The 25955-nt window shown below is 41.6% G+C and overlaps 1 protein-coding gene across 4 annotated transcripts in view; it reads right to left on the reverse strand.

The window, feature by feature from the left end:
- Positions 1–25955, reverse strand: part of PHKB (phosphorylase kinase regulatory subunit beta) — a 218574-nt gene that overhangs the window by 87674 nt on the left and 104945 nt on the right. For all 4 annotated transcript variants that reach the window (XM_077830734.1, XM_077830733.1, XM_077830732.1 and 1 more), the window contains 3 exons: positions 20506–20569; positions 3761–3856; positions 902–1099 (listed from right to left, as the gene is read on the reverse strand). In XM_077830734.1, the coding sequence (XP_077686860.1) occupies positions 902–1099; positions 3761–3856; positions 20506–20569 (358 nt within the window). The remainder of the gene's footprint in view (positions 1–901; positions 1100–3760; positions 3857–20505; positions 20570–25955) is intronic.

Genomic DNA, 25955 nt, shown 5'->3' on the forward strand with positions numbered 1-25955 from the left:
TTAAGGTTTCGTGTGCCAGTGGTACATTTTAACGTTTTTAGAAGGTCTCTTTCTGGAAGTCTATAATATATAACTAAACTAGTGTTGTACGTAAAGTAAATAAGGTTTTAAAAATGTTTAAGAAGCTTCATTTAAAATTAAATTAAAATGCAGGACCCCTCCCGGACCAGTGAGTGCCACTGAAAATCAGCTTGCGTGCTGCCTTTGGCCCACGTGCCACAGGTTGCCTACCCCTGCTCTAGACTCTTGCTGGAAGTCTAATTTTGTTTCCTATTACACAGGCCTGATTTTCCAGCACTAAAGGATATCACTGGAAAAAATATAGACATGATAAAGCTATTAACTCACTGATAGGTGACAGTTGCCAAAAAGAATCCACCATAGACGGAGAGCAAGCAGGCGAAATGTAGCTGTGTCAATAAGAATAGGTCTACTTTTGGAAAACCAGTGGGACCCATAAAAATGATGGCCAAACTAACATTTCAGAATTTGGTTAAAAAAAAACATACACCAAAATCAGATTATGTATGACCAGTGTCAACCTGAAAGACACTCTTATAAAGCTAGTTAAAATCCTTGAAAAGAGAAAACTATACAGGAAGAGCTGACACAAATGTAACTATAGTGAATGCACCATTTTAATACACGTAATTACAATGGACTCAGCTATTTTTCAATAAAAATTCTGCTGTTGATAAAACTCACAGGATACCTGGAGGAGCCAGCAGTGAGCAGAAGCAGAACTCTGTATTAAAACCATAACAAGTAGCAGCAATCATCAGCAAAAACATGTCAAATTCTGTTCTGAAAACAAATACTTAAAACTTCAGATCTCCATTCATGTCAAAGAGCAGAATTTCTCCCTAAGCATGTTGTGTGTTCCAGTAACATATTCCATTACCTTAATTTCTGCTGGCTTATAGTAACGCCGATTTTCGTCCTCCAGTGATGTTCTGTAACCATCTCTCAAAAACCGTTTGAACCCATATTTTCCTTTTAGTTTTCTAACAACCTTATCAAGTGTTTGACTGTATAAAGCATCATCATCCACAGCAAATGCAGGATAACTAATGCAGGGTAGAAGTGCTGCATCAGTGTTCTAGAGAAAAAATAATTAATTTCTCTTCATCTCTTAGAAATCATTCCATGCATAATCAAAGAGAACTTAACCCAGTGAATGAAATATGAAATCAGAATATAAGCAAAAAGACTATTTACAGTAAAAGCATGTTGGGGAAATGGGGGGTGCCAGTAAATGAAAAATGCTGGTTAACTAAGAGGGAGGAAGTTTAAGTGCGGGAGGAGGTGTAGGGCTGGGGTTTCGGGCGAGGGCTCTAGGAGGGAGTTTGGGTGCAGAACGGAGCTCAGGGCAGCAGGTTGGAGTGCAGGAGGAGGTGTGGGGTCGGATCCGTAGGTCGCTCACCTCGGGCAGCTCCCCGCAAGTGGCGAAGTGTTCCGGCTGCTCCTAGATGGAGGGCGGCTCTGTGCACTGCCTCCACCAGCAGGCGCCACCCCCGCAGCTCCCATTGGCCGCGGTTCCCAGCAAATGGGAGCTGCGGAGCTAGCACTGAGGGCGGGATGGGGCAGCGGCGCCTCCCGCAGCACCTCCGCCTAGGAACAACTGGGACTGGGTTGCCGCTTGTGGGGAGCCGCCCAAGGTGAGCCCCCCCTGGATACGGCACCCCGCACCCCCTCCCACGCCCCAACCCACTGCTCTGAGTCCCCTCCCACACCCGAACTCCCTCCCAGAGCCCGTGCTCCGCACCCCTCCCACACCCTGCCAGCCCTGCACCAACCAGACTATAAACTGGCATTTCAATGAAGATCAGAGATGCCGGTTTATAGAGCTTTCTGGTTGGTGACGTGCCGGATAAAACAGTTTTTCTGTACTTAACTACCATGGAAAATAATACAAGAAGATTTAAAAATCCCAACAATAAAAAGGCATAAGGTTAGAGAAGAAATTGTGTATTTAGTTAATTAGCTACAATATTTGTTGAGAAATAGGTGTTAAAAACTAGGATACACAGATACGTTATTTGGCCCAAAATTTGACCTACTATTAAGCTGATAACCTGCATGGGGTATATACTGAAGATATTCTAGATCTCTATTTTTAGGGGGGGAAGCACCCTTTAAGCTAGCCCAGTGAACAGACTGGTAATTTGGGGATCCAATTTCAAGACCAACCATGAACCTTTATTACCTAGGCTGGCAAGATTAAGGAGCAAATACGGTTAACCAGAATTTCTTAAAAGCTTTGTATGGAATCTGTCTTCTTCAGCTAGAATAAAAATGAACTTGCTTTAAGGTGAGAGGAAAGGAAGAAATTACTGCATCAGCTTCACCTGGAGGGGAGCCAGGGATCAATAACATTTTATTAAGGATGACGCTCACCTGGGCAGGAACAGGCAGGGCTTCTATAAAGCTAAGAAGCTGAGTACAGAAGGGGGAAGTAGTCTGCAGTCAATCCTTGACAGGAGGGAGGTGTGTTGGAGATAATAGGGTTTGGCAAGAAGCAAAAAGGGACGAAGCCACGGAGAGCAGAGGAAGCTCAGACAAGTGGTAAACCCAGAGGTGTCAAAAAATAGAAGGAGGGAGTAGGACAGAGACCAGGGAAGCAACAAACAGGTCTGGGAGTGAGTAGACCACAGTTGTGGAGCACAGGGTCCCTGGGCTGGAACCTGAAGTAGAGAGTGGGCCCAGGTTCCCCTTCCAGCCACTGGAGAAGTGGCAGAGCCTTGGATGTAGAATAGAGCACTGCCCAGAACAGCAGAGAGACAATTTGTCCAGAGAGACTTTAACAGACCCTGGAAAAGTCACAGAGAGGGAGCAGCTGAGCCCTAGAGAAGAAGACAACCCAGAATCCTGGGAGTTGAGATTGAGACAATAGGCTGAGCAATCAGCAGCAGTGCAGAAGTAAGGGTGGCATTGTATGGTATTGTCACCCTTACGTCTGCGCTGCTGCTGGAAAGGCGTTGCCTTCATAGCTGGGCACCTGGCCAACAGCCACCACTCTCCAGCTGCCCAGCTCTGAAGGCAATACAGAAGTAAGGGTGGCAATACTGTGACCTCCCCTAAAATAACTTTGTGACCACCCCTGCCCACAACTCCCTTTTTGGTCAGACCCCCCAATTTGAGAAATGTTGGTCTCCCCCGTGAAATCTGTATAGTATAGGGTAAAAGCACACAAAAGACCAGATTTCAAGGGGGGGGGCAGATTTCATGGTTCGTAATATATTTTTCATGGCCATAAATTAGGTCGGGCCTTACTCATATACCTTCTGTAACAGATGAAATCCCAAATTCAAATTGTTAGTAATTTAGTACCTCAGGCTTTGGGCTTACTATGAAACAAAAATATCTTAAAAACGGCAGATATTTTAGCCACTATATAGTGTGCAAGATGGATGAAAACAAGCACACCACCCATGAGACTTCAAACCCCTTTAAACATCTCTCTTGGCTGCGCTTATTCATAGACCAATAGGTCTTTCTGTTTTAAATTATTTAGGCCACTGTTTTCACCTAGCGCTAATTATTCTTAAATTAAAGGAGAGGTTGGCCATGATAATTCTATTGCAGAGATGGCTCCTATTCTGCAGTAATATTTAAACAGAAGAATCTAATTTCTTCCCAACCAACAAGTTCATATCCTTTATTAAATAGGATATTAAAATGGTAATAAAGCTAAGAACTATGTTCTTACCAATTTATTTTTTCTATATTCTGTTAAACTGAATTCCATCAAGCTACTTACATGAGACCTCGATTCTCGGGGTAGCAATGAGCAAAGAGTTTGTCTGTTTCGATTATGGGCGTCAAGATCCACAAATATGACAGACCAAGAGCAGCCCTATAAAGAGAATATGAAAGTTACGTTGAGATGGGGGGGAGAGTAACATACACAAATTTCTGGAACAGCAAATACTGGTAAAGCTATCAGCTCTCTTGTTTTACTTAGGCAATTTAAGGTAACTAGAAATCAGAAGCCAATAATTTTCACCAGAGTAGGAATCAAATGTAAATTTTTAAATAAATATAATGAACATAATATTTTTAATAAAGGAATTAAATGCAATTGGCAGAAATTAAACAGCAAGAACAGAATCTGAGAATACAAAAACATTAGCTCCTCATTCCAAGTGACGACTGTTTGGACCATTTAATTAAGACAGCAAAGATGTAACATGGATTACATTTTCCATAACTTCTTAAACAAAGGCAATTCGATAAAAGAGACTGGAGAAAGAAGGAGATTTAATGGTTAAGTTAAAGAGACCATACGGCTCCCTTATGAGACAACCAAAAAGAGAAGATCTTTCCAATGCATTACATCTCAATAGGAGTTACAAAAACAAAACAAATATTCTTGTCTTTCAGTTATCACACTACACTTCATTTCATTAAGGAAGAGGCTCTCAAAAAAACTTAAAACTCAGCAAAAATTAGGGAGAATAACCCACTTTGACATAACAGAATCTCTTCTACTTGAAACAAAGCCCTAAAAGCAAAACATTCCTTATACTTGTCCCAAGTATTCCAATACATTAATTTAATAGTCACATTTGGATCTTTTGAATTTTAAGTTGTATAATACAATATTTACATTATGAATGTAATTTTACTAACTTTCAATTTTTGACAAACAAATGCATGAAAATGTATGAAAGGAGTTTATTGCCAAACAATATGTGCCACTTAGGGCTTGGCTTGAGTACAAAGGTCCACAAGCATGGATCTGACTGTAGGTCTGGGGCCTTAGGGTAAAATCTCTGGCCCCAGTGAAGTCAATGGCAGAACTCCCCTTGACTTCAATGAAGTCGGGATTCACCTTTCATGCTTATATTGTCAGATTTCATTATCTGAGATGCTGGAATTAAAACTCAAAAACCTCCACTCAAACAAATACTTATTGAGGTGCTAAAAGGACCTGAGTCAAATGCATTTTTCCAAGATTAAAAAAAAAAACCGATAAAAAATATCAGTTTATCTACCCCTTGGATACACAGCTGGTTTAGGCCTTGGAAGACTTTTCTGCTATTTTCAATAAATGAAGGGCTACAGGACTGTCTCTCTTAGCACACATGCTGTCAATGCTAAACACTCACACATTACGAAAAGGAGTACTAGTGGCACCTTAGAGACTAACCAATTTATTTGACTAACAGACTAACATGGCTGCTACTCTGAAACTCACACATTACAACATTCTGCGACTATTACAAATGTGTATTGCACAAACAAGATATTTCAACAGATACTACCAACATTCTAAGAAGAGATATTTAGAAGCTACTTATCATGCATTGTAAATTTTAAAACATTTTTTGGGTTCCAGGACTGTTAGCCATTTCACGGTCATCCTTCTGGAGAGGGCTGCCAAAACAATGTTAGAATATGCAGCAAAGAGGATGTTTTAGAATATGCAGTGTTCTCTTCCTTTATATTGCTTTCAAGCCATGTTTCAAAAATCTTTTTCCTTTGATAAGGGGATGGAAAGACAATTACTTGATTTATGTTATTATACAAAACTATTAGCTGTAGTAATACGATATGAGTTTATCATTGTCCTCGCTTAGTATTGTGATACAAACTGACAGTTTAGCCTTGTAAATAACTTTTTCACAAAGTTTGCTACCTATTATCATCTCAGTGAAACACTGTTGTTCTCTATCTTGGATAAAGGAAGTAAAAGCCGTAACATGCTTTACATGAATACCAGACACATGATCACTAGGATCATTTCTATAAGGAAAATGAAAAAGCTTCTCGATATGAATATTTTGAGAATATTAAACAGAACATATCCCGTTTTTTAATCCCCACATTTAGGTTTTTTTTTAAAAGAGATTTCAAAATGTTTGTCTCCTTGTCTCCTCTCCCCTTTCCCCAAAAATCAAAACAAACAAACAAACAAAAACCACAACAATGTAGATAATTGGTTCTAGAAACACTCCTACCAGTGTTTTGCATCTTAAACACCAATGGGATACAAACTTGTAAACGTGGCTCACACAAAGGTGTCCCTGCTCCATGACATCATTTAATGTGCTCAAAAGCAAAGGATGGCTGATGGAAGGGGGCTCTACTGTTGGTCCTCTCCCCATGCAGGAGAAAAGGATGCGCTGTTAAGGTCAACCTTTTCTTGACAAAAAAAAGTGCTGTTGCGTCCTATGGGGGAGAGGGGATGGAAATGGGGGAGGGGGGGGAAAGGATCCTGTCACACTTCTTTTGGTGAAAACAGGTTTGCTGCAGGTTTATTTGTGCTATCTTTTGGTGAGCCGTGGTCAGAAAGGTGCAACCTTAATAAACAATGGTGTAATCCATTAATTAAAACAATACGGAACACATTTGCCTCATGGTCCAGATCCTAAGCTAGTGTAAATCAGTGTAGCTCTATTGACTTCAACGGGTAAAGATGAATTTATATCCATGTATATAGCCAATTGGAGCTCTGGCCTATGATCTCAAAATACACATTGTAGCAGTTGATCTTCTCTATGAAACAGCATTTTGAATTGCAGCACAGGAGCAACAACTTTGCTATCTACCCAAAGGGCTCTGTTAGCAGGAAACTAAACATTAACTCAAACTGCAAAATTGGAAGAAAAATTAAACATATTGATAAATAGGTCAAAAAAATCTGAAAATACAATTGTGATTTTTTAACCTAACTGTCCTTTTATTAACTACATGCAGGACAAGCTGAACAGAACTGAATAGAGAGTTGTACTGTCAAAACTAGTCTTTTAGCTGAAAGAGAAATCAGTCTCAAGCATTCATTTTGTTTTTAAAAACTAAAAGCTCTGATAGACTAATTATTTAAAATGGAGAAAATCCTTCATATACTTGCATAATAGACAGGATAATGCTCTTTAGAACACCAGTGTCTTGGCTTTATATATGATTTTTTCATCTGGGAAATAACCAATATCTTTGCAGATATTTCTTAAATCAAGTCAAGCACAAGAAGAGACAGCTTCTATATTTCATTTCCAACTGTGTTCCAGTCTCTTTGAGAAGTCTTGCTGAGCATCTTGAGAGGAACCTGCCTGCACTTGAAACTATACTAATACCACCAGACTGAAGGATGCCTGGAAACACGAAGCCACCCAGCCCTTCCAGAAAGATTCTGCACTTAAACTGTGGATGGTGTGAAAGGCTTCAGGAAATAAAAATAAATATCCTAATTAAAAAAAATCAGTGTATGGGGAAGTTTGCATGTACATGCACACGTGCATGGAGAGGAGATTTATATAAAAAGAGGTGTAGTTATCACTTGTTGGGTATGACATTACATGATGAAGTTTAAAGATTAAAACAAATCTTGTGAGAGTATGAAAAGTCTCTGTAACAGAGAGATGTGTTCATCTACTTGGTAAAAAACAAAAACAAACCCCACCCCCGATCCCACCCCCTCCCCAGCTTTTTGCTTCATCTCCAAGTACTTCTAACACATCCATCACCATCGTATCTAGGCACTAACCACAACAATTAAGAAATGGCATATCTAATAAGAAATTCTTTGCCCTTCACTGCTTCTAGATTTAGCTGTTTTTATTTGAAGGGTTTTTGTTTTTTTAAACATTCATTATTTGGCCTTCATTATTCATGGAAAGTTTATGTTAGGATATGAGATTCAACTGTGTAAATACACAAACTCATTCAAAACCAGCACTGGAAAAAACATTTCCTTTTAGCAACGAAAAAAAAATTGATTTTTTCTTCCCTTAGAAGACTGTTATTCCATTTAAGCTTTACAACATTCTGTAGGGGACAAACACCCCCTCCTTTTTTTTAGGCTGACAATCTAGAACTCATTTTAGCTATTTACACTTGTCAGATGACTACTGATTGTATTTTGGCTTTTGGGGGATGAAAGGAGGCTTGTGGGTGTGTCTCAGAAAGTCTCCTTGTGTGGGGCTATAGTTTAAGTGGACCCCATCTGCCTCCTCTTGTGAGGCCACGATGAGGGTCTATCAGCCTCTTCCCAAACCCCACAATCCTTAGGAAATTACTTGGACTCCCAACCTATCTTCTCCATGCAGACACTATACTCTTTCCCCATGAGTCTAAGGCCTGTGGGAGATGAGTTGACGTCCCTGACAATCCTTCCAAGACTTGTATGGTGTGTGTGTAGGCCTCCAATGAATGAATGAAGAGACTCCAAGGTTTACCTAAGGGCAATGGGCATGAGCCCACTAAGATTCATTGTACAGAAGGGTTGTGGGCATCAATGAGCCTCTGAAATCTTGCAGAGAATGAGGATAACGGGCTCATTATAATGCTTGCTGGCTGTTAATATACTTACACAGACAAAGCCATACTTCTATAGATTGTACTCCCAAAATTCTGCCCGACAGGAGTTCTCTTCCTGTAGATCTTAGAGGGATCTTAGGTATAGGGTTCCCCTCTTGCAAACCTCACATTCAGGGGCAATTTTAAAAACTAAGGAAATTCCACACAAAAACTTCTTTGGAGCAAAGTTAAGGTTGACAGTACGTACCAACATCCTAAGCGTAAAAAGCCTTACAGGAATGTTGTAGTTGGGGAAAATACAACCCTTAAAAGCCCAGGAAATTCAGAGTTAAATTTACAAGAAATCCAAACATTTAAAAGGACAAACATTTATTTATGGTACTCAAACTACCTCAACTTTGCTCCTATAATCAGAGTAATTCCCTACGCAAATCAGAAAATGGAGGTGCCTTACCTTTAACTGGAGGTTTTTTCACGTGTGGTCCCTATCTGTATTCCACATGTGAGCATGCATGCTCACCATGCACCTGAGTTCAGAGATTTTTAGAAAGTAGTGTCCGTTAGTTCACATATGCGCAGTTGTTCTCCTCATGCTCTGAACTAAAAGTATAGGGGGCAGCGTGGACCAATGCTTCTCCAGCTCCTCTTCTTACTGCAAATCAGGTAAGATCTGAAGCGGAGGGGAAGGAAGGCATGGAGTGGAAACAGATAAGGAGCACACATCTCAAAGACCCTCCAGTTACAGGTAACTAGCCTCCATTTCTTCTTCGAATGCAGGTCTCAATGTTATTCCATGTGTGGGTGATTAAAAGGGGGTACAATGATGTAGTTGGTATACATATTTGTAGCACTACAGTCCCAAGAGTTGCTTTTGCCGAAAGGGCTTGACCTAATGTTTAACGCTTCATGAACATATGGTTTGAGGTAGCCACAGTACAGATATCCAGTATAAACACCTCTCTAAAAGATGCTGTTGAGGTTCGTTGGCCCTAGTGGAAAAGGATGTCACCCGATCCAGGGAAGGAATACTTACCAATTGGTAATACAGAATGATGCAGCCAGAGATACACTTAGAGAGTCTCCGAGCAGATGCTTGTCCTCGCAACCATTCAACTATACTCACAAAGGGTCTTGGTGATTTTCTAATTGGTTGTGTCCTTCGTGGACTGATGTGAAACTTAGAAATTACTTTAGGGACAAATACTAGGTGAAGGCAAAGTGAAACGTTTTTTCATAAAAGACATAGTATATTATGGGTCAGTAATGAAAGCTCTCAGCTCACTCACCCTTCTAGTCAAAGTGATGGCAACTAAAAAGGTGACCTTCATGGAATGGTAACACATAGAACATGTGGACAGTGCTCGAAATGGTGGTCTGGTAAGTACTGACAGTACAATGGTGAGGTCCTACTGTGGTGCAGATTTCACCACTGGTGGGAAGGTCCCAAATAGATTCTTCTGGAATCTAACTGTTGTTGGGCTCTGTCTTCTTGGAAGAGTTTGTCCTTAAAGCCCCAGATCCTCAAATAATTTTCCTAACAAAGCTTGGTAGTTAGCAATAGGGAACTGAAGACTTGTAGAGGAAAATACCTTCCCCTCCTCAGAAGATCAAGTTGTTTTTAGTCCTTATCCGTCAGTGTAGCCTTAGAATGTTGTAATCTAGAACTTTCAGTGGCTGCTTGTGCCAACAGGAAGTTGGGTCCTGTGTGTGTAAAGAGGAACTCAGCTTCTTTGGCTGGTACAAATGTGTCTCTCAGCACAGTTGGGGTGCAGGAGATTGGAGTGTGATGCACCCTCCTCGCTGGTTCCATGATGGCATCATTTACAAGGAGGACCATCCTACTGGGGGGACCAAAAGATTGTAAAATGTCAAGGAGGTGATATTGGGTAGTGTCAAGGTTCCTTCCCCACTCTGAACTCTAGGGTACAGATGTGGGGACCTGCATGAAAACCTCCTACGCTTACTTGTACCAGCTTAGGTTAAAACTTCCCCAAGGTACAAACTATTTTACCCTTTGCCCTTGGACTTCCACTGCCACCACCAAACTTTAACTGGGTTCCTGAGAAAACGTTGTTCGGAAACGTCTTTCCCCCCAAAATCCTCCCAACCCTTGCACCTCACTTTCTGGGGAAGGTTTGGTAAAAATCCTCACCAATTTGCATAGGTGAACACAGACCCAAACCCTTGGATCTTAGAACAATGAAAAAGCATTCAGTTTCCTTACAAGAAGACTTTTAATAGAAGTAAAAAAGAATCACCTCTGTAAAATCAGGATGGTAAATACCTTACAGGGTAATTAGATTCAAAACATAGAGAATCCCTCTAGGCAAAACCTTAAGTTACAAAAAAGACACACAGGCAGGAATAGTCATTCTATTCAGCACAGCTATTTTCTCAGCCATTTAAAGAAATCATAATCTAACACATACCTAGCTAGATTACTTACTAAGTTCTAAGACTCCATTCCTGTTCTGTCCCCGGCAAAAGCATCACACAGACAGACAGAGACCCTTTGTTTTTCTCCCTCCTCCCAGCTTTTGAAAGTATCTTGTCTCCTCATTGCTCATTTTGGTCAGGTGCCAGCGAGGTTACCTTTAGCTTCTTAACCTTTTACAGGTGAGAGGCTTGTGATATTGACTGGGGTTGTCAGATATGGATGGCAAAGATGGGGCAACTGCCTACTCTTGTGAGGAAGACAAAGCACATGTAGGTACATGTGGATCCAGATCAATCCCCTCTTCCTCATGCTCCAATGGAGCTAGTAGGTGTCGCACAGAAGAGGTACGGTGGACTGATCCGGGATGTCTACCATAGGGGTCCCATGGATCCCAATAGGGCCAAGTAGGAAGGGTCAATCAATTGAGGAGGACCCCACTGCATTGGATGCCATTGTTCCCTTAAGTAGTCATATCTGGGTGGGGGATAGACCCCAGATCTTTGCGAGTCTCTGTCCGGACTTACCTCATTATGTGGGGGTGATGAATCACCTGGAGCCTCCAAAGAGAATGCCGGTTCCTGTTCTACCAGTAGAGCCATCAGCACCAGTGGGTGAAAGGAGGGGAATATTCATGTCTTCTGGAAGTAATTTCCTCCTTTGGTGTGCCAATGTCTCACAGGAAGGTCAGATCCAAAGGAAAAGGAGACTGAGGCTAAGGAAGGGTGAAGATATCCTCTGACAGGGTGTAAGTTTTGGTCTGTCAGTCTGGGGCGTTCCAGTAGTTGAGACTGATGGATCCAGTGCATCCACTGTCATCAGGATGGTAGTTCTTTACAGGGAAGGGCCACTACTGTCAAAGAGTCTACAAGTGAACTCTTAGATGTTGTCGGCAAGTGCCGATCCTTCGGCTTAGAAATCAGACACAACAACAGTACTGGCAGATCCTTTTTCCTTTACACCTTCCCCTCATGGCCAAAGGATTTAAGTGAATCTAATTCCTTAGGCTCCACCTATGAAGATTCACTTGACTTGGAGGGAGTAAGGGAGTGATCTCTTCTGGAAGCAGATCTGGAAGGAGATATGGCCTTATGCTTGTGAGAGTGCCCCTCAGTGTCATGAGAAGCCCTGGATGATGACTCTATGGGCTTAGCAGCTCTGACTTTTGTTCCTGAGCATTTGCTTGGAGGGGTACTCCTCATCAGTTGAGACTGACATACCAGGGGGTCTCCCTAACCCAGATCAACCTGAGGTTTCATAGACAGATGTTTTTTCAGCTGGAGCTCACGAACCTTGTGGATCTGAGGGAGAAACAAGCAGCAAATGCTGTGCTTAACTGAGATATATGCCTCACCCAGAAAACAGAGGCAGCATTGGTGCTCATTGCTCATGGAGAAGGAGTGGAGGCAGGAAATGCAGTTCTTAAACCCTGGGACTCAGAGTAGTCTGTTGTCTTGGAGAGAGAGTCTCCCTGAGGCAGGGAGAAAACTAAGTTATACTAACTATACTAAAATACTAAAAATATTTACAATATATTTACAGGTTTGTTAAGAGAAAGAAAGGATGGAGAAATCTGTGGATACAGAGGATTACAACTCAGGCCATGCAGTTGTAAGAAGGATCTGCACTGCCCCTTATATCCTTGGTTCGGAGCATGAGGAGAACAACTGCGTATGTGCAGACAATGGATACTATTATCTACTAAATCTCCACACTCAGGTGCATGGTGCACATGTGTACCCACATAAGAAATACACAGAGATCACCGCTTGAAGAACACCACAAGCTACCTTTTTCCACTCATAGAAAGTTATTCATCTTATTAGTCAATAAAAAAACAGAATATTTACTTAGTCACAAAGTGGTTGTGCCAGCTCTGGCATTCGCACACTGCTGGGGGTGGGGGGTAAGGGGGGGGAGAGTGGCAAGACTACTTTAGACATTCTTGATGAGATAAAAGGCACGCTTATAATAATCATTCACTTCTCCTCACTAGACCCAGTGATACAAGCTGTTGAGTGTGTTCAGCACCATGAAAGATTGAGCCCTTTGACTGCACTTGCTAACCACTGGTTGAAGTATGTGATACAGAGCTAGCACGTTTACAGTAGAGAGATTACACCATTTATAAAGCAATATTCTGCAGTGAACATTTTGGATATTCACCTGTAAGCTGCACAAATACAGTGACTATTCAAAATCTAAGCCACTAGCTGTGAACTTAAAAAAAGTCTTAGAAAATGTCTTTGATCCAAAAATAATTTATGCTAGAAAAAGAACTAAGGAAGGAAGGATGAGAGGTTCAGATTGCTAAGGAAGAAGAGAGAGATCTGGGGGGAAGGAGGGAAGAATTACAAAAAGATTGAGTAGTGTAATTGTGAATTTCCATATTTTCAATTGATTTTCTTGTAAGGTTACACTTCAGCGGGAATTACCACAGGTGAAATTAAGAGTCTGTCCATGCACAATTGATGTCAGTGGCAAAACCTGCATTAATTTTAGTGGTGCAAGACTCAGGCCCAGAAGCCTGTGTACTTACAAAAAACGACAGTTACACAGTGATACTCTGCATCCTTAAAAGAGAATTATAAAATCTTACAGTGTAGAATGGAATCTGCAGCAGACTTTAGAAACTGATTGTATGACATTAAAAAAAAAAAAACAAAACCTGAACATTTTGTTTTGCCAAATACACCTCTCTATAATCTACATTTTTGTACTATATTGTCTTTCAGTAAAATAAGGAGAGAAAATTCTACATTAAGCACAGTTCATTTTTTTATAGAAACTTTGTCTAGTTAAAGTACTTCTAGTAAGAAGAAGAATAGTACTTGGTACTTACATTGCACCTTTCACCTAAGGACCTGAAAATTCTTTACAAATATTAATTATGCCTCATAATACATCTGTGAGGTATGTATTACTATCCCCAATTTTACAGATGGGGAACCTAAGGAACAAATAATTGAAGGGGTTTACTCAAAAAAATCATACAGACAATAAGGAATAGAATTTAGAATGGGAATCCTGGTCTCCTGTTTTTCAGTGAGTAGCGAGGAGGCGTGGCCGCCCTGCGAGGTGAAAGTGGAGGGAACGCTGTGAGCTGCCTGGTGGGCGGAGCCAGGAGGACCACAACCCACACACTGGAAGCAGAGGGGTGGAACCGGAAGCGGAAATATAAAAGGCCGGCCCAGCTCAGTTGAGAAGGAGCTGCCGAAGACGACAGATGCTTCTTCCCCACTGCTGGAAAGGGACGCCAAGGAGGAGCACTTCTGCCCTGGGAACCAGCCTGAGCTTCCAGAGAGCCCTGCCACGCCTGACGCTGAGGAGCTGCTACCAATACCCTTAGCAGTGTATCACGGAGAGACTGACGATGACCCCTGGACACAGGTACGCCCAAGGGGGAGAAGTAGGAAGCAGACCAGGGGAACCAGGCAACAGTCTGGTTGGGAGCTGGCCTGAAACAAGGTCCATGTGTTACGGGCGGATCCCTGCATTGATGGACCACTCAGCCGCTGTTAGGGCCCTGGGCTGAGACATGGTGGAGTTGGGCTGGCCTGCGTCCCCCTGCCACTGCACTCCTGGGGTGGCAATACTCCCCATCCTTCGGCCAGACAGCCTGTGGTCCTCGGGCACCCCTACTGGAGCCCCACAGACTGTGCTTGGCGCTCACCATCCCTGCTGGAGTCCTGTTTAACGGTGGGGTGAATAGACTGCTAGCACTCTGCCTGGTTGCAGGCAAGAGCACAGACTTTTTACGGCCCTGCCCTGCTTCAAGGGCAGGGCCCCTTGAGAACCGCTAATTCCCTTCTTTTTTCTTTGCTTGGAAAAGACTCTAGCAGACCAAACTGGGAGGAGGGGTGGCCTCCCCCAGAGGCAGAAGCAGAGGGATGGCCACGCCAGCTTACACAGTGCCATACTAACATTAGATCTGTGCTAACTCCAACCAGTAGGAAGAGGAACAGCCAAAGCAGAGACAGGGGTGTAGAATGTGGGGCCCAACTGGGGCCACCCCTCCAGACTCAGAACTGTGCAGGCAAGACGCACACAGACTCTGGGGACACTACAAAATGTTCAGACTTTCTCTGCCCTGTGCCAATTGGCTGTTTGCACCAACTCTCCCCCTCCCTCCTCAGGCCCTTCAGCTCTGCTTTATTCCACACCTGCCGCTCCTACCCTCTCCTCCCTTGCTCATCCCTCCAATACCCCACGAAATTGTGGAACTTCAGCAAAAGCTTTATCCGGCATGTTGGGGGAATGGGAGGTGCAGTAAGTGAAAAATTCCAGTTAACTAAGAGGGAGTGAGTTTGGGTGTGGTGGGGTGCGGGGGAGGGAGGATGTGGGGCACCAGCTGTGGGGAGCGCTCACCTTGAGCTGCTCCCCATAAGCAGCGACAAGTCCTTGCGCCCCTAGGTGGAGGCGCAGCTAGGCAGCTCTGCACACGCTTCCCCTCTCCACAGGCACCATCCCCGCAGCTCCCATTGACCCCAGTTCCCAGCCAATGGGAGTTGTGGAGCCAAAACTGGGGTGGAGGCAGCGTGCTCAGAGATGCTTAGCTGTGCTTCTGCCTAGGGGCCACAAGGACTGCTTGCGGGGAGCCACCTGAGGTGAGAGCCCCCCCAGATCCGGCACCCCCCGCTCGCACTTCAACCCCCAGCCCCGCACCCTCCCTGCACCCAAACTCCCTCCCAGAGCCTGCGCCCTGCACCACGCCCATACCCCAATCCCGTACCCAAACTCCCTTCCAGATCCTGCGCCCCGCCCCACCCCACCCCACCCCCTGCACACCCACACTCCAAACCCCTCATGGCTGTTCCTCCACGTAAGAGCAGCAGGGACATGTCACCACTTCTGGAGCCATGGAGGGAACCTGCCGGCCCCCTGCCATCTGGACTATAAACCGGACTTTCTATGAAGATTATAAAAGCCAGTTTATAGAGCTTTCCAGCTGTTACAGGGCTGGATAACACAGCTTTTTCTGTAATATGTTTGCTATCACATGGTTCACTTGGCTTCTGTGTTATATCAATTCTCCCACCCAGTGTCTGTCTTGTCTACGTAGATAATATAGTCATTGTTTTCATGTACTCCTATCTGTCTGTATCCTCCTGTTCTCTCTTGTCTTATATTTAGATTGTAATTGTTTGGGGATAGGGACTGTCTTTTTGTTCTGTGTTTGTACAGTGCCTTGCAATGGAATCCAACTCTATGACTCTGGCTCCCAGGCACTAGAGTAATACAAATAAGAAAATAGTAGTAATAATGAATAAATAACCCACTAGCTCATCTGGAAAGCATTATGTCAGTACATTTACTCAGCCCTGGGTTTGCAAGTCTAAATAAAGGTGACTTACAAAAAAATGCTCAAGTCTCCCTGATCTTCAGTTAAGACAATATTAAGAAAAACTTTAAAGACCAAAGTTTTTCTTTGGTAACTGTGTAAATTTCCTCCCCAACTCCCACACTGGGTTCACCATGGGAATCAAATTTAGCTGTATATTAAAGCAGGATTTTAAGCTTTGAAATAGGCAAGGATTGCCACTCTGCACTCTCTCTGACTTTTGAGGCAACAGAAAAGTACCAGGACTTATTAAAAAAAAAAAAAAAAAAGAGTGCCCACCCTTTTAAACCATCAAGAATAAATTTTTGGAATAAGATTCCCAGGGCTCAGTCAGTCCTTAATTTTTTGATGTTTTCATTCAGTGTACAGCTGGGACAATCCTCTCAGCGTATTTGGATATATTTCTCCAGCCTCTGACTTTTAATTAGATCAGTGCTACTTCAAGTACGTATGGTCCCATTATAAAATGATTTAACCCTTCAAGGATCACACACTTTCCATGAACTACTGTTTATCAGTAGCAGGTTTAATTTAGTGGTTAAAGAAAGAAAAAAATAATAGTTTCAAAATCAAGTTTTGGATGATTTTCAACACTAAAAGGGAATTCGCAAAACTATAACATTACATCTATTCGCAAAAAGAAAAGGAGTACTTGTGGCACCTTAGAGACTAACCAATTTATTTGAGCATAAGCTTTCGTGAGCTACAGCTCACTTCATCGGATGCATACTGTGGAAAGTGTAGAAGATCTTATTATATACACACAAAAAAAGCATGAAAAAATACCTCCTCCCACCCCACTCTCCTGCTGAATTCCACCATGATTTCAACAATTTCCATCCCACCATCAACCTCAGCCTGGTCCAGTCCACACAAGAGATCCACTTCCTGGACACTACAGTGCTAATAAATGATGGTCACATAAACACCACCCTATACCGGAAACCTACTGACCGCTATTCCTACCTACATATCTCCAGCTTTCACCCTGACCATACCACACGATCCATCGTCTACAGCCAAGCTCTGCGATACAACTGCATTTGCTCCAACCCCTCAGACAGAGACAGACACCTACAAGATCTCTATCAAGCATTCTTACAACTACAGGACCCACCTGCGGAAGTGAAATAGAGCCAGAAGAGTTCCCAGAAGTCACCTACTACACGACAGGCCTAACAAGAAAATAACAGAACGCCACTAGCAGTCACCTTCAGCCCCCAACTAAAACCCCTCCAATGCATTATTAAGGATCTACAACCTATCCTGAAAGATGACCCAACCCTCTCACAAATCTTGGGAGACAGGCCAGTCCTTGCCTACAGACAGCCCCCCAACCTGAAGCAAATACTCACCAGCAACCACATACCACACATCCGAACCACTAACCCAGGAACCTATCCTTGCAACAAAGCCCGTTGCCAACTGTGCCCACATATCTATTCAGGGGACACCATCACAGGGCCTAATAACATCAGCCACACTATCACAGGCTCGTTCACCTGCACATCCACCAATGTGATATATGCCATCATGTGCCAGCAATGCCCCTCTGCCATGTACATTGGTCAAACTGGACAGTCTCTACGTAAAAGAGTAAATGGACACAAATCAGATGTCAAGAATTTAACATTCATAAACCAGTCGGAGAACACTTCAATCTCTCTGGTCACGCGATTACAGACATGAAAGTCGCTATTTTACAACAAAAAAAACTTTAAATCCAGACTCCAGCGAGAAACTGCTGAATTGGAATTCATTTGCAAATTGGATACAATTAACTTAGGCTTGAATAGAGACTGGGAGTGGCTTAGTCATTATGCAAGGTAGCCAATTTCCCATTGTTTTTTCCTACCCCTCTCCCCAGACGTTCTTGTTAAACCCTGGATTTGTGCTGGAAATGGCCCACCTTGATTATCATACACAATGTAAGGAGAGTGGTCACTTTGGATAAGCTATTACCAGCAGGAGAGTGAGTTTGTGTGGGGGCGGGGTGAGAAAACCTGGATTTGTGCTGGAAATGGCCCACCTTGATTATCATATACATTGTAAGGAGAGTGGTCACTTTAGATAAGCTATTACCAGCAGGCGAATGAGTTTGTGTGTGGTGGGGGGGGGGAAACCTGCATTTGTGCTGGAGATGGCCCACCTTGATTATCATACACATTGTAAGGAGAGTGGTCACTTTAGATAAGCTATTACCAACAGGAGAGTGAGTTTCTGTGGGGGGGGAGGGGTGAGAAAACCTGGATTTGTGCTGGCAATGGCCCAACTTGATTATCATACACATTGTAAGGAGAGTGATCACTTTAGATAAGCTATTACCAGCAGGAGAGTGGGGTGGGAGGAGATATTTTTTCATGCTTTTTTTGTGTGTATATAATAAGATCTTCTACACTTTCCACAGCATGCATCCGATGAAGTGAGCTGTAGCTCACGAAAGCTTATGCTCACATAAATTGGTTAGTCTCTAAGGTGCCACAAGTACTCCTTTTCTGTTTGCGAATACAGACTAACACGGCTGTTACTCTGAAACATTACATCTATTAATATTCTCTTTTCAGAAATGAAGACATATGGGTATTCTAGAAAGACAAATACTGCCTGAGAACTGAAAGAATTAACACTTGAAAAAATGCAACGTGGGAGCAAGTTTAAAACATTAAAACATTTTAAACTCACAGCTCTGCTGCTGCACTCACTTTTTTGCCAAAAGTCACTTCTGGACAATCCTCTGCCAGAGTTCTTTGCCTTTGCAATTTGGTTATCTCTGCATGTGTCATAAATATAAAGGGAAGGGTAAACCCCTTTGAAATCCCTCCTGCCCAGGGGAAAGCTCCTCTCACCTGTAAAGGGTTAAGAAGCTAAAGGTAACCTCGCTGGCACCTGACCAAAATGACCAATGAGGAGACAAGATACTTTCAAAAGCTGGGAGGAGGGAGAGAAACAAAGGGTCTGTGTGTCTGTCTATATACTGGTTTCTGCCGGGGATAGACCAGGAATGGAGTCTTAGAACTTTTAGTAAGTAATCTAGCTAGGTATGTGTTAGATTATGATTTCTTTAAGTGGCTGAGAAAAGAATTGTGCTGAATAGAATAACTATTTCTGTCTGTGTATCTTTTTTGTAACTTAAGGTTTTGCCAGAGGGGTTCTCTATGTTTTGAATCTAATTACCCTGTAAGATATCTACCATCCTGATTTTACAGGGGGGATTTCTTTATTTCTATTTACTTCTATTTTTATTAAAAGTCTTCTTGTAAGAAAACTGAATGCTTTTTCATTGTTCTCAGATCCAAGGGTTTGGGTCTGTGGTCACCTATGAGGCTTTTTGGTGAGGCTTTTTATCCAACATTTCCCAGGAAAGGGGGGGTGCAAGTGTTGGGAGGATTGTTCATTGTTCTTAATATCCAAGGGTCTGGGTCTGTAGTCACCTAGGCAAATTGGTGAGGCTTTTTACCAGACCTTGTCCAGGAAGTGGGGTGCAAGGTTTTGGGAAGTATTTTGGGGGGGAAAGACGCGTCCAAACAGCTCTTCCCCAGTAACCAGTATTAGTTTGGTGGTGGTAGCGGCCAATCCAAGGACAAAGGGTGGAATATTTTGTACCTTGGGGAAGTTTTGACCTAAGCTGGTAAAGATAAGCTTAGGAGGTTTTTCATGCAGGTCCCCACATCTGTACCCTAGAGTTCAGAGTGGGGGAGGAACCTTGACAGCATGTATGGAACCATCCACCTCTTCTTTAGTTTTGTACAGCCACAACTCCCTTTTCCCCCATTGACTGACAATGTTTAATGGCTCAGTGACAAATTTCCTCCATTACCCACCTTTTCAGAGTCTTAAGTTTGGAAAGAATACTCTTTTGAGTTTAGACTTTTGTGGGTATAATATCGTAAGAGACCTATATCCATCATTTTTGAGAATGTAAAAATGGGAATGTCTGGCAGAGGTAACGTACGATGAAAAGCTTATGTTTTTTAATGGAGTTCAATGTATCTGGAAGTTGGGGAGAAACCCAAATCAAATAAAAAAAATCCAAAATAAATAGACCATGTGCAAAGTTGATAACAGAAGAGATTCAAATGATGGTGCAACCAACTTGAGATTTAAAACACAAATGACAATAGTTAGATCACAAACAAGATGAGTTGTTTAAAATCTTGACCAAAGGTGATAGGGAAGTAGAAAAGTTGTAAATATTTCAATTTTAACCAGAGTTAACCAAAAAAAAATTAAAAAACCACACACAACTGGAAAGAGAAATAAAACTTGCTGTACGTAAGGACAAATCTGATTTTATTCAGCTATCATTCTGTACCTGAAAAAGTAACAAATTAATGTACCAGTTTTGAGATTGAACTGACTCTGTTATATGAATTTTACACATCCATTGATCGGGGGTGAAAACAGTTTGTTAAAAAACAACCTGTTACTTTTTAAAAATATAGAATGAACAAACAAATGTTTTTACTACCTGATTGCCAAAGAGGTTGAATCCATTAATTGCTTCTAGGGCTGCTTTTGCTAAACCAACAGAGCTGAGGGGGAGAAAAGAAAGACATTTGTTATGCTTACAAACTTGGAATTTAACAAATCAATACTTGATGTGTCTTTCAGAAGTAGAATCTCTTCTTGATTAGTATTTTGTGTTTAAACACTAAGCTAATGAATAATGATGCAACAGGTTGTACTTATTTTCCAGAATTTTTCTTTTCAATTTTTTCTTTGTCTTTAAAAGTCAGTGATCATCTGGAAAAAATACATCTGATTTTATTTTGCTGTTGGACATCTAGCATTCTGTGCTTCAAGGCCTTGCTAGTAGGACAGCAGGTTTACTTTCTGCACAATTTCTGTATACTCAGCTCTCAGACAGAAAATGTGACAAAAGAAACCTCTGCTCAAATAACTTGGATGAAAAGTTAAATACCACATATCAGTTTTAGACCAAAGAAACTGCACAGTTCTGATGTCAGCCATCCATCTATAATTATCGTCAACTCATTCACTCAACTAGTGGATAAATACTGAGATACACCGTGTAATAGGCTATATCCATTAAACCAAAATGAGCCATATCGATGCTATGAACTTATTATCCAAAATGTTTTCTCCATGATTTCCCACATCAATGTTGTTATAATCTTTGGATAAATGATTATCCATATTTTTTTACACTTTTTTTGTTTATTCTGAAATTTTTATGTAATGGATATAGTTAGCCTACTACATGTGAAAAGTTGCTCAGGGCCTGATTTTCAGAAGAGCTCATGTCTCATTTAGGCATCTACATGAAGTGGCCAGATTTTCAAAAGTCCTCAGAAGCCAGTAGCTTCGAAAAAGAACAATGGGAGCAGCATAATGCTGAGTAACGCTGCTAGAAAAATTTCTAATTTCATTTTTTTAATGAAAAATAGGGACGAATACTTCCATCCCATTTGTTTTAATCTTAGTATGGGTTATATTTAATAAATTATCTGAAGTATTTTTATATCAGTGAATCCTCATCAATTTGATATGTTGCTTTTAATATCATCCATACAATCAAAAATCTAGTTGTGTTTTAATTATCAATATGAATTGCTCTCAGAGGTTGAAATTCACCCATGTTTGAAAGTCCTATGTAAGAATCTCTGTGCCATCTTATGTCCCACAGTAAAACACTGGCAGGAACGTCTTTCAGTGTTGAAGAGGAATGCAGGGATCTACTGGGGCAGGCTGGGAGACTGGCTACTGGATTTGCAGAACCCATATCCTGACCATTTGGATTAGCCATGCCCAGGGCCGGCTCTAGGCTTTTTGCCACCCCAAGATCCAAGAGCGCAACTGCCCAAGCAAAAAAAAGGGTGGCCGGAATGCCGCGCCTGGACATGTGCTGTCCCAAGCATGTGCTTGGTTTGCTGTTGCCTAGAGCTGGTCCTGGCCATGCCATAATTAGTTCACTGCACAAAATATGTTTTTCAGGCTTTGTGCAGAAAGAGGTAATTCCACCCTAAGTAAATAATGTTTTTCTGATTTATATTAATTATTGACAGGGTAATGAGTCTTGTAGATGGGGGAAGGGGTAGATGTGGTATATCTTGACTTTAGTAAAGCTTTTGATACTCTCTTGCATGACCTTCTCATAAACAAACTAGGGAAATACAACTTTGATGGAGCTACTATAAGGGGGGTGCATAACTGGTTGGAAAACTGTTCCCAAAGAGTAGTTATCGGTGGTTCACAGTCATGCTGGAAAGGCATAACAAGTGGGGTCCCACAGGGATCAGTTCTGGGTCCAGTTCTGTCAAATATCTTCATCAATGATTTAGATAATGGCATAAAGAGTACACTTATAAAGTTTGTGAACAATACCAGGCTGGGAGGGGTTGCAAGTGCTTTGGAGGATAGGATTATAATTCAAAATGATTTGGATAAACTGGAAAAATGGTCTGAAGTAAATCAGATGAAATTCAATAAGGACAAATGCAAAGTATTCCACTTTGGAAGGAACGATCAGTTGCACACATACAAAATGGGAAAGGATTGCCTAGGAAGGAGCACTGCGGAAAGCGACTGGGGGGAGGGAAGGGGTCATAGTGGACCACAAGGTAAATATGATTCAACAGTGTAGCACTGTTGCAAAAAAAAGCTAACATCTTTCTGGAATGTATTAGCAGGAGTGTTGTAAGCAAGACATAAGAAGTAATTCTTCCGCTCTACTCTGGGCTGATTAGGCCTCAACTGGAGTATTGTGTCCAATTCCAGGCGCCACATTTCAGGAAAGATGTGGACAAATTGAAGAAAGTCCAGAGCAACAAAAATGATTAAAGGGCTAGAAAACATGACCTATGAGGGAAGACTGAAAAAATTGGGTTTGTTTAGGCTGGAAAAGAGAAGACTGAGAGGGGACATAATAGTTTTCAAAAAGAAAAGGAGTACTTGTGGCACCTTAGAGACTAACCAATTTATTTGAGCATGAGCTTTCGTGAGCTACAGCTCACTTCATCAGATGCATACCATGGAAACTGCAGCAGACTTTATATATACACAGAGAATATGAAACAATAACTCCTCCCACCCCACTGTCCTGCTGGTAATAGCTTATCTAAAGTAATCATCAGGTTAGTTTATGAAAGGTGATTACAAGGAGGAGGGAGAAGAATTGTTGTTCTTAACCTCTGAGGATAGGACAAGAAGCAATGGGCTTAAATTGCAGCAAAGGAGGTTTAGGTTGGACATCAGAAAAAACTTCCTGTCAGGATGGTTAAGCACTGGAATAAATTGCCTAGGGAGGTTGTGGAATCTCCATCATTGGAAATTTTTAAGAGCAGGTTAGACAAACACTTATCAGGAATGGTCTAGATAATTAGTCCCGCTACAAGTGCAGGGGACTGGACTAGATGACCTTTCAAGGTCCCTTCCAGTCCTCTGATCCTATGTATTGATTCTGTGTGCATGTTTTGTTTTTGTTTTCTAAGCACACACTTTGGTCTATGTTCACCTGCTATTACAATAAGGCAAAAATATCTCCTCTGACCTTGCTGGGGCTTCAAAATTCAAAGAGGTTTGCCACCGTATTATTTATGGATATTCAAAATAAAAATATTTAAAAATAAAATCAGACCCTAGTCAAGGGAGCTTCTTATAACTATGCAGAAAATATTTTCAACATAATGTAAGGGGAAACGTGTCTAGTTGCAGAATTGCATGTACTATATTTAGCACACATTATTTCTCTTTGACTGTTTTCATTACCAGCAATTCCATTAAAAAATTGATTTCAGGCTGTATCATTTTTTTCAAACCATCAACAACAGGTTTATAAAACCTGTCTTCCTTTCAGAAACACTGCCAGAAAAGCGCTTGTGGGATTTAATTCTAATTGGTTCAACAAGGGAAAGTTGATTATGTTAGCTAAAAAATTCTGCTTGGAGCAGCTGCCATCAAAGGCTGGTAAAATCCCATGGTTTTTAAAACTTTGGATGATTAGAAAGTTATTGTTACCCAGATAATGCAATGAAGTAGTAAGCTAAACTCACTGGTATAACCGATACTAACCATTTCCTTAGTGTCAAGTCACGTCTAACTTTCTTCTAGTAGCGTTATTTATCAAGTACAGTTATGAAAGAGCAACTGGTTTAACTGAAATTGGCATAGCAACTCAGTTAAATCATGTTTCTTGGGTGTTACAGCTATACTCTAAATAAACTGGATATGCTCTATGAGCACAAGATAAATCCACTGCTTTGATAACTGGATTACACGTTAATGGAGAAGTCCCTATTTCTTCTTCCAGGGGAACACCTTCAATACGCATGAGCAGCTATTTTTGGAGAGTGAGCGCAAGAAACACTGACTGGCAAAAACTAAGAGGTAATAGTTGACTGGAAGGGAAAGAGCAACGACAATCAGGCAGAATAAGTTACCTTATTTTGTCTAGATAAGAGGAGGAGGCTCAGAGAGAGTATAAAAAAATATGTATTCTTCCATAGTGAATAACTTTAACTTATATGACTTTTACTTGCTCACTCAATATTCCTGGGTAAACAATCAATACCAATTGTAGCTCATCAGTATTTTTCTACCTTTGCTTATTCAATACTTTGGAGATTTCACTACTTGCACAAACACTGCTTGCACATAAAAATACTAGTGTTTTAAAATTAAAAGGCTGACTTCATTTCCCCATCATATAATAAATATTCCTTCATGTTAATAGTCTATCAGACCCTTCCCCTACTGTATGCTTGTGACTGCCATAAGTGCTATATTTTGCAGATGACAAATATATAAGGAAGATCCTGCAATACTACAGTAAAGAGGAAAAGTGCTAATATATTTTAACAATTGAAATAGCAAATATGTCTTAAGATAATGAAAAGCTATTCAAAACCGGAAGCAGTATAAGATTATGCACATTAGGAATGCTATTAAATTTCAGACAGTTGAAGATTTAATCATTAATTACTTAGAATCATAGAATATCAGGGTTGGAAGGGACCTCGGGAGGTCATCTAGTCCAACCCCCTGCTCAAAGCAGGACCAATCCCCAATTAAATCATCTTAGCCAGAGCTTTGTCAAGCCTGACCTTAAAACTTCTAAGGAAGGAGATTCTTCCACCTCCCTAGGTAACGCATTCCAGTGTTTCACCACCCTCCTAGTGAAAAAGTTTTTCCTAATATGCAACCTAAACCTCCCCCACTGCAACTTGAGACCATTACTCCTTGTCCTGTCATCTTCTATCACTGAGAATAGTCTAGAACCATCCTCTTTGGAACCACCTCTCAAGTAGTTGAAACCAGCTATCAAATCCCCTCTCATTCTTCTCTTCTGCAGACTAAACAATCCCAGTTCCCTCAGCCTCTCCTCATAAGTCATGTGTTCCAGACCCCTAATCATTTTTGTTGCCCTTTGCAGGACTCTCTCCAATTTATCCACATCCTTCTTGTAGTGTGGGGCCCAAAACTGGACACAGTACTCCAGATGAGGCCTCACCAATGTCGAATAGAGGGGAACGATCACGTCCCTCGATCTGCTGGCTATGCCCCTACTTATACATGCCAAAATGCCATTGGCCTTCCTAGCAACAAGGGCACACTGTTGACTCATATCCAGCTTCTCGTCCACTGTCACCCCAGGTCTTTTTCCACAGAACTGCTGCCTAGCCATTCGGTCCCTAGTCTGTAGCGGTGCATTGGATTCTTCTGTCCTAAGTGCAGGACCCTGCACTTATCCTTGTTGAACCTCATCAGATTTCTTTTGGCTCAATCCTCCAACTTCTTGTTGGAGAAGTCAGGAAAATAAAACAATAGAGTTTCCGCTATTAGGGATGTTACGTTCATTTCTCTTGGGTCATTTGTACATTACATACCCTAAGAATTAATATCGTAAGAAATACGGTCTTAAAATATACAGCTCTGGTCATAACTTCTAAGGAATTTTTC

The sequence above is a fragment of the Eretmochelys imbricata genome, chromosome 12 (genome assembly GCF_965152235.1).
Source record: "Eretmochelys imbricata isolate rEreImb1 chromosome 12, rEreImb1.hap1, whole genome shotgun sequence".
Lineage (NCBI taxonomy): Eukaryota > Metazoa > Chordata > Testudines > Cheloniidae > Eretmochelys > Eretmochelys imbricata.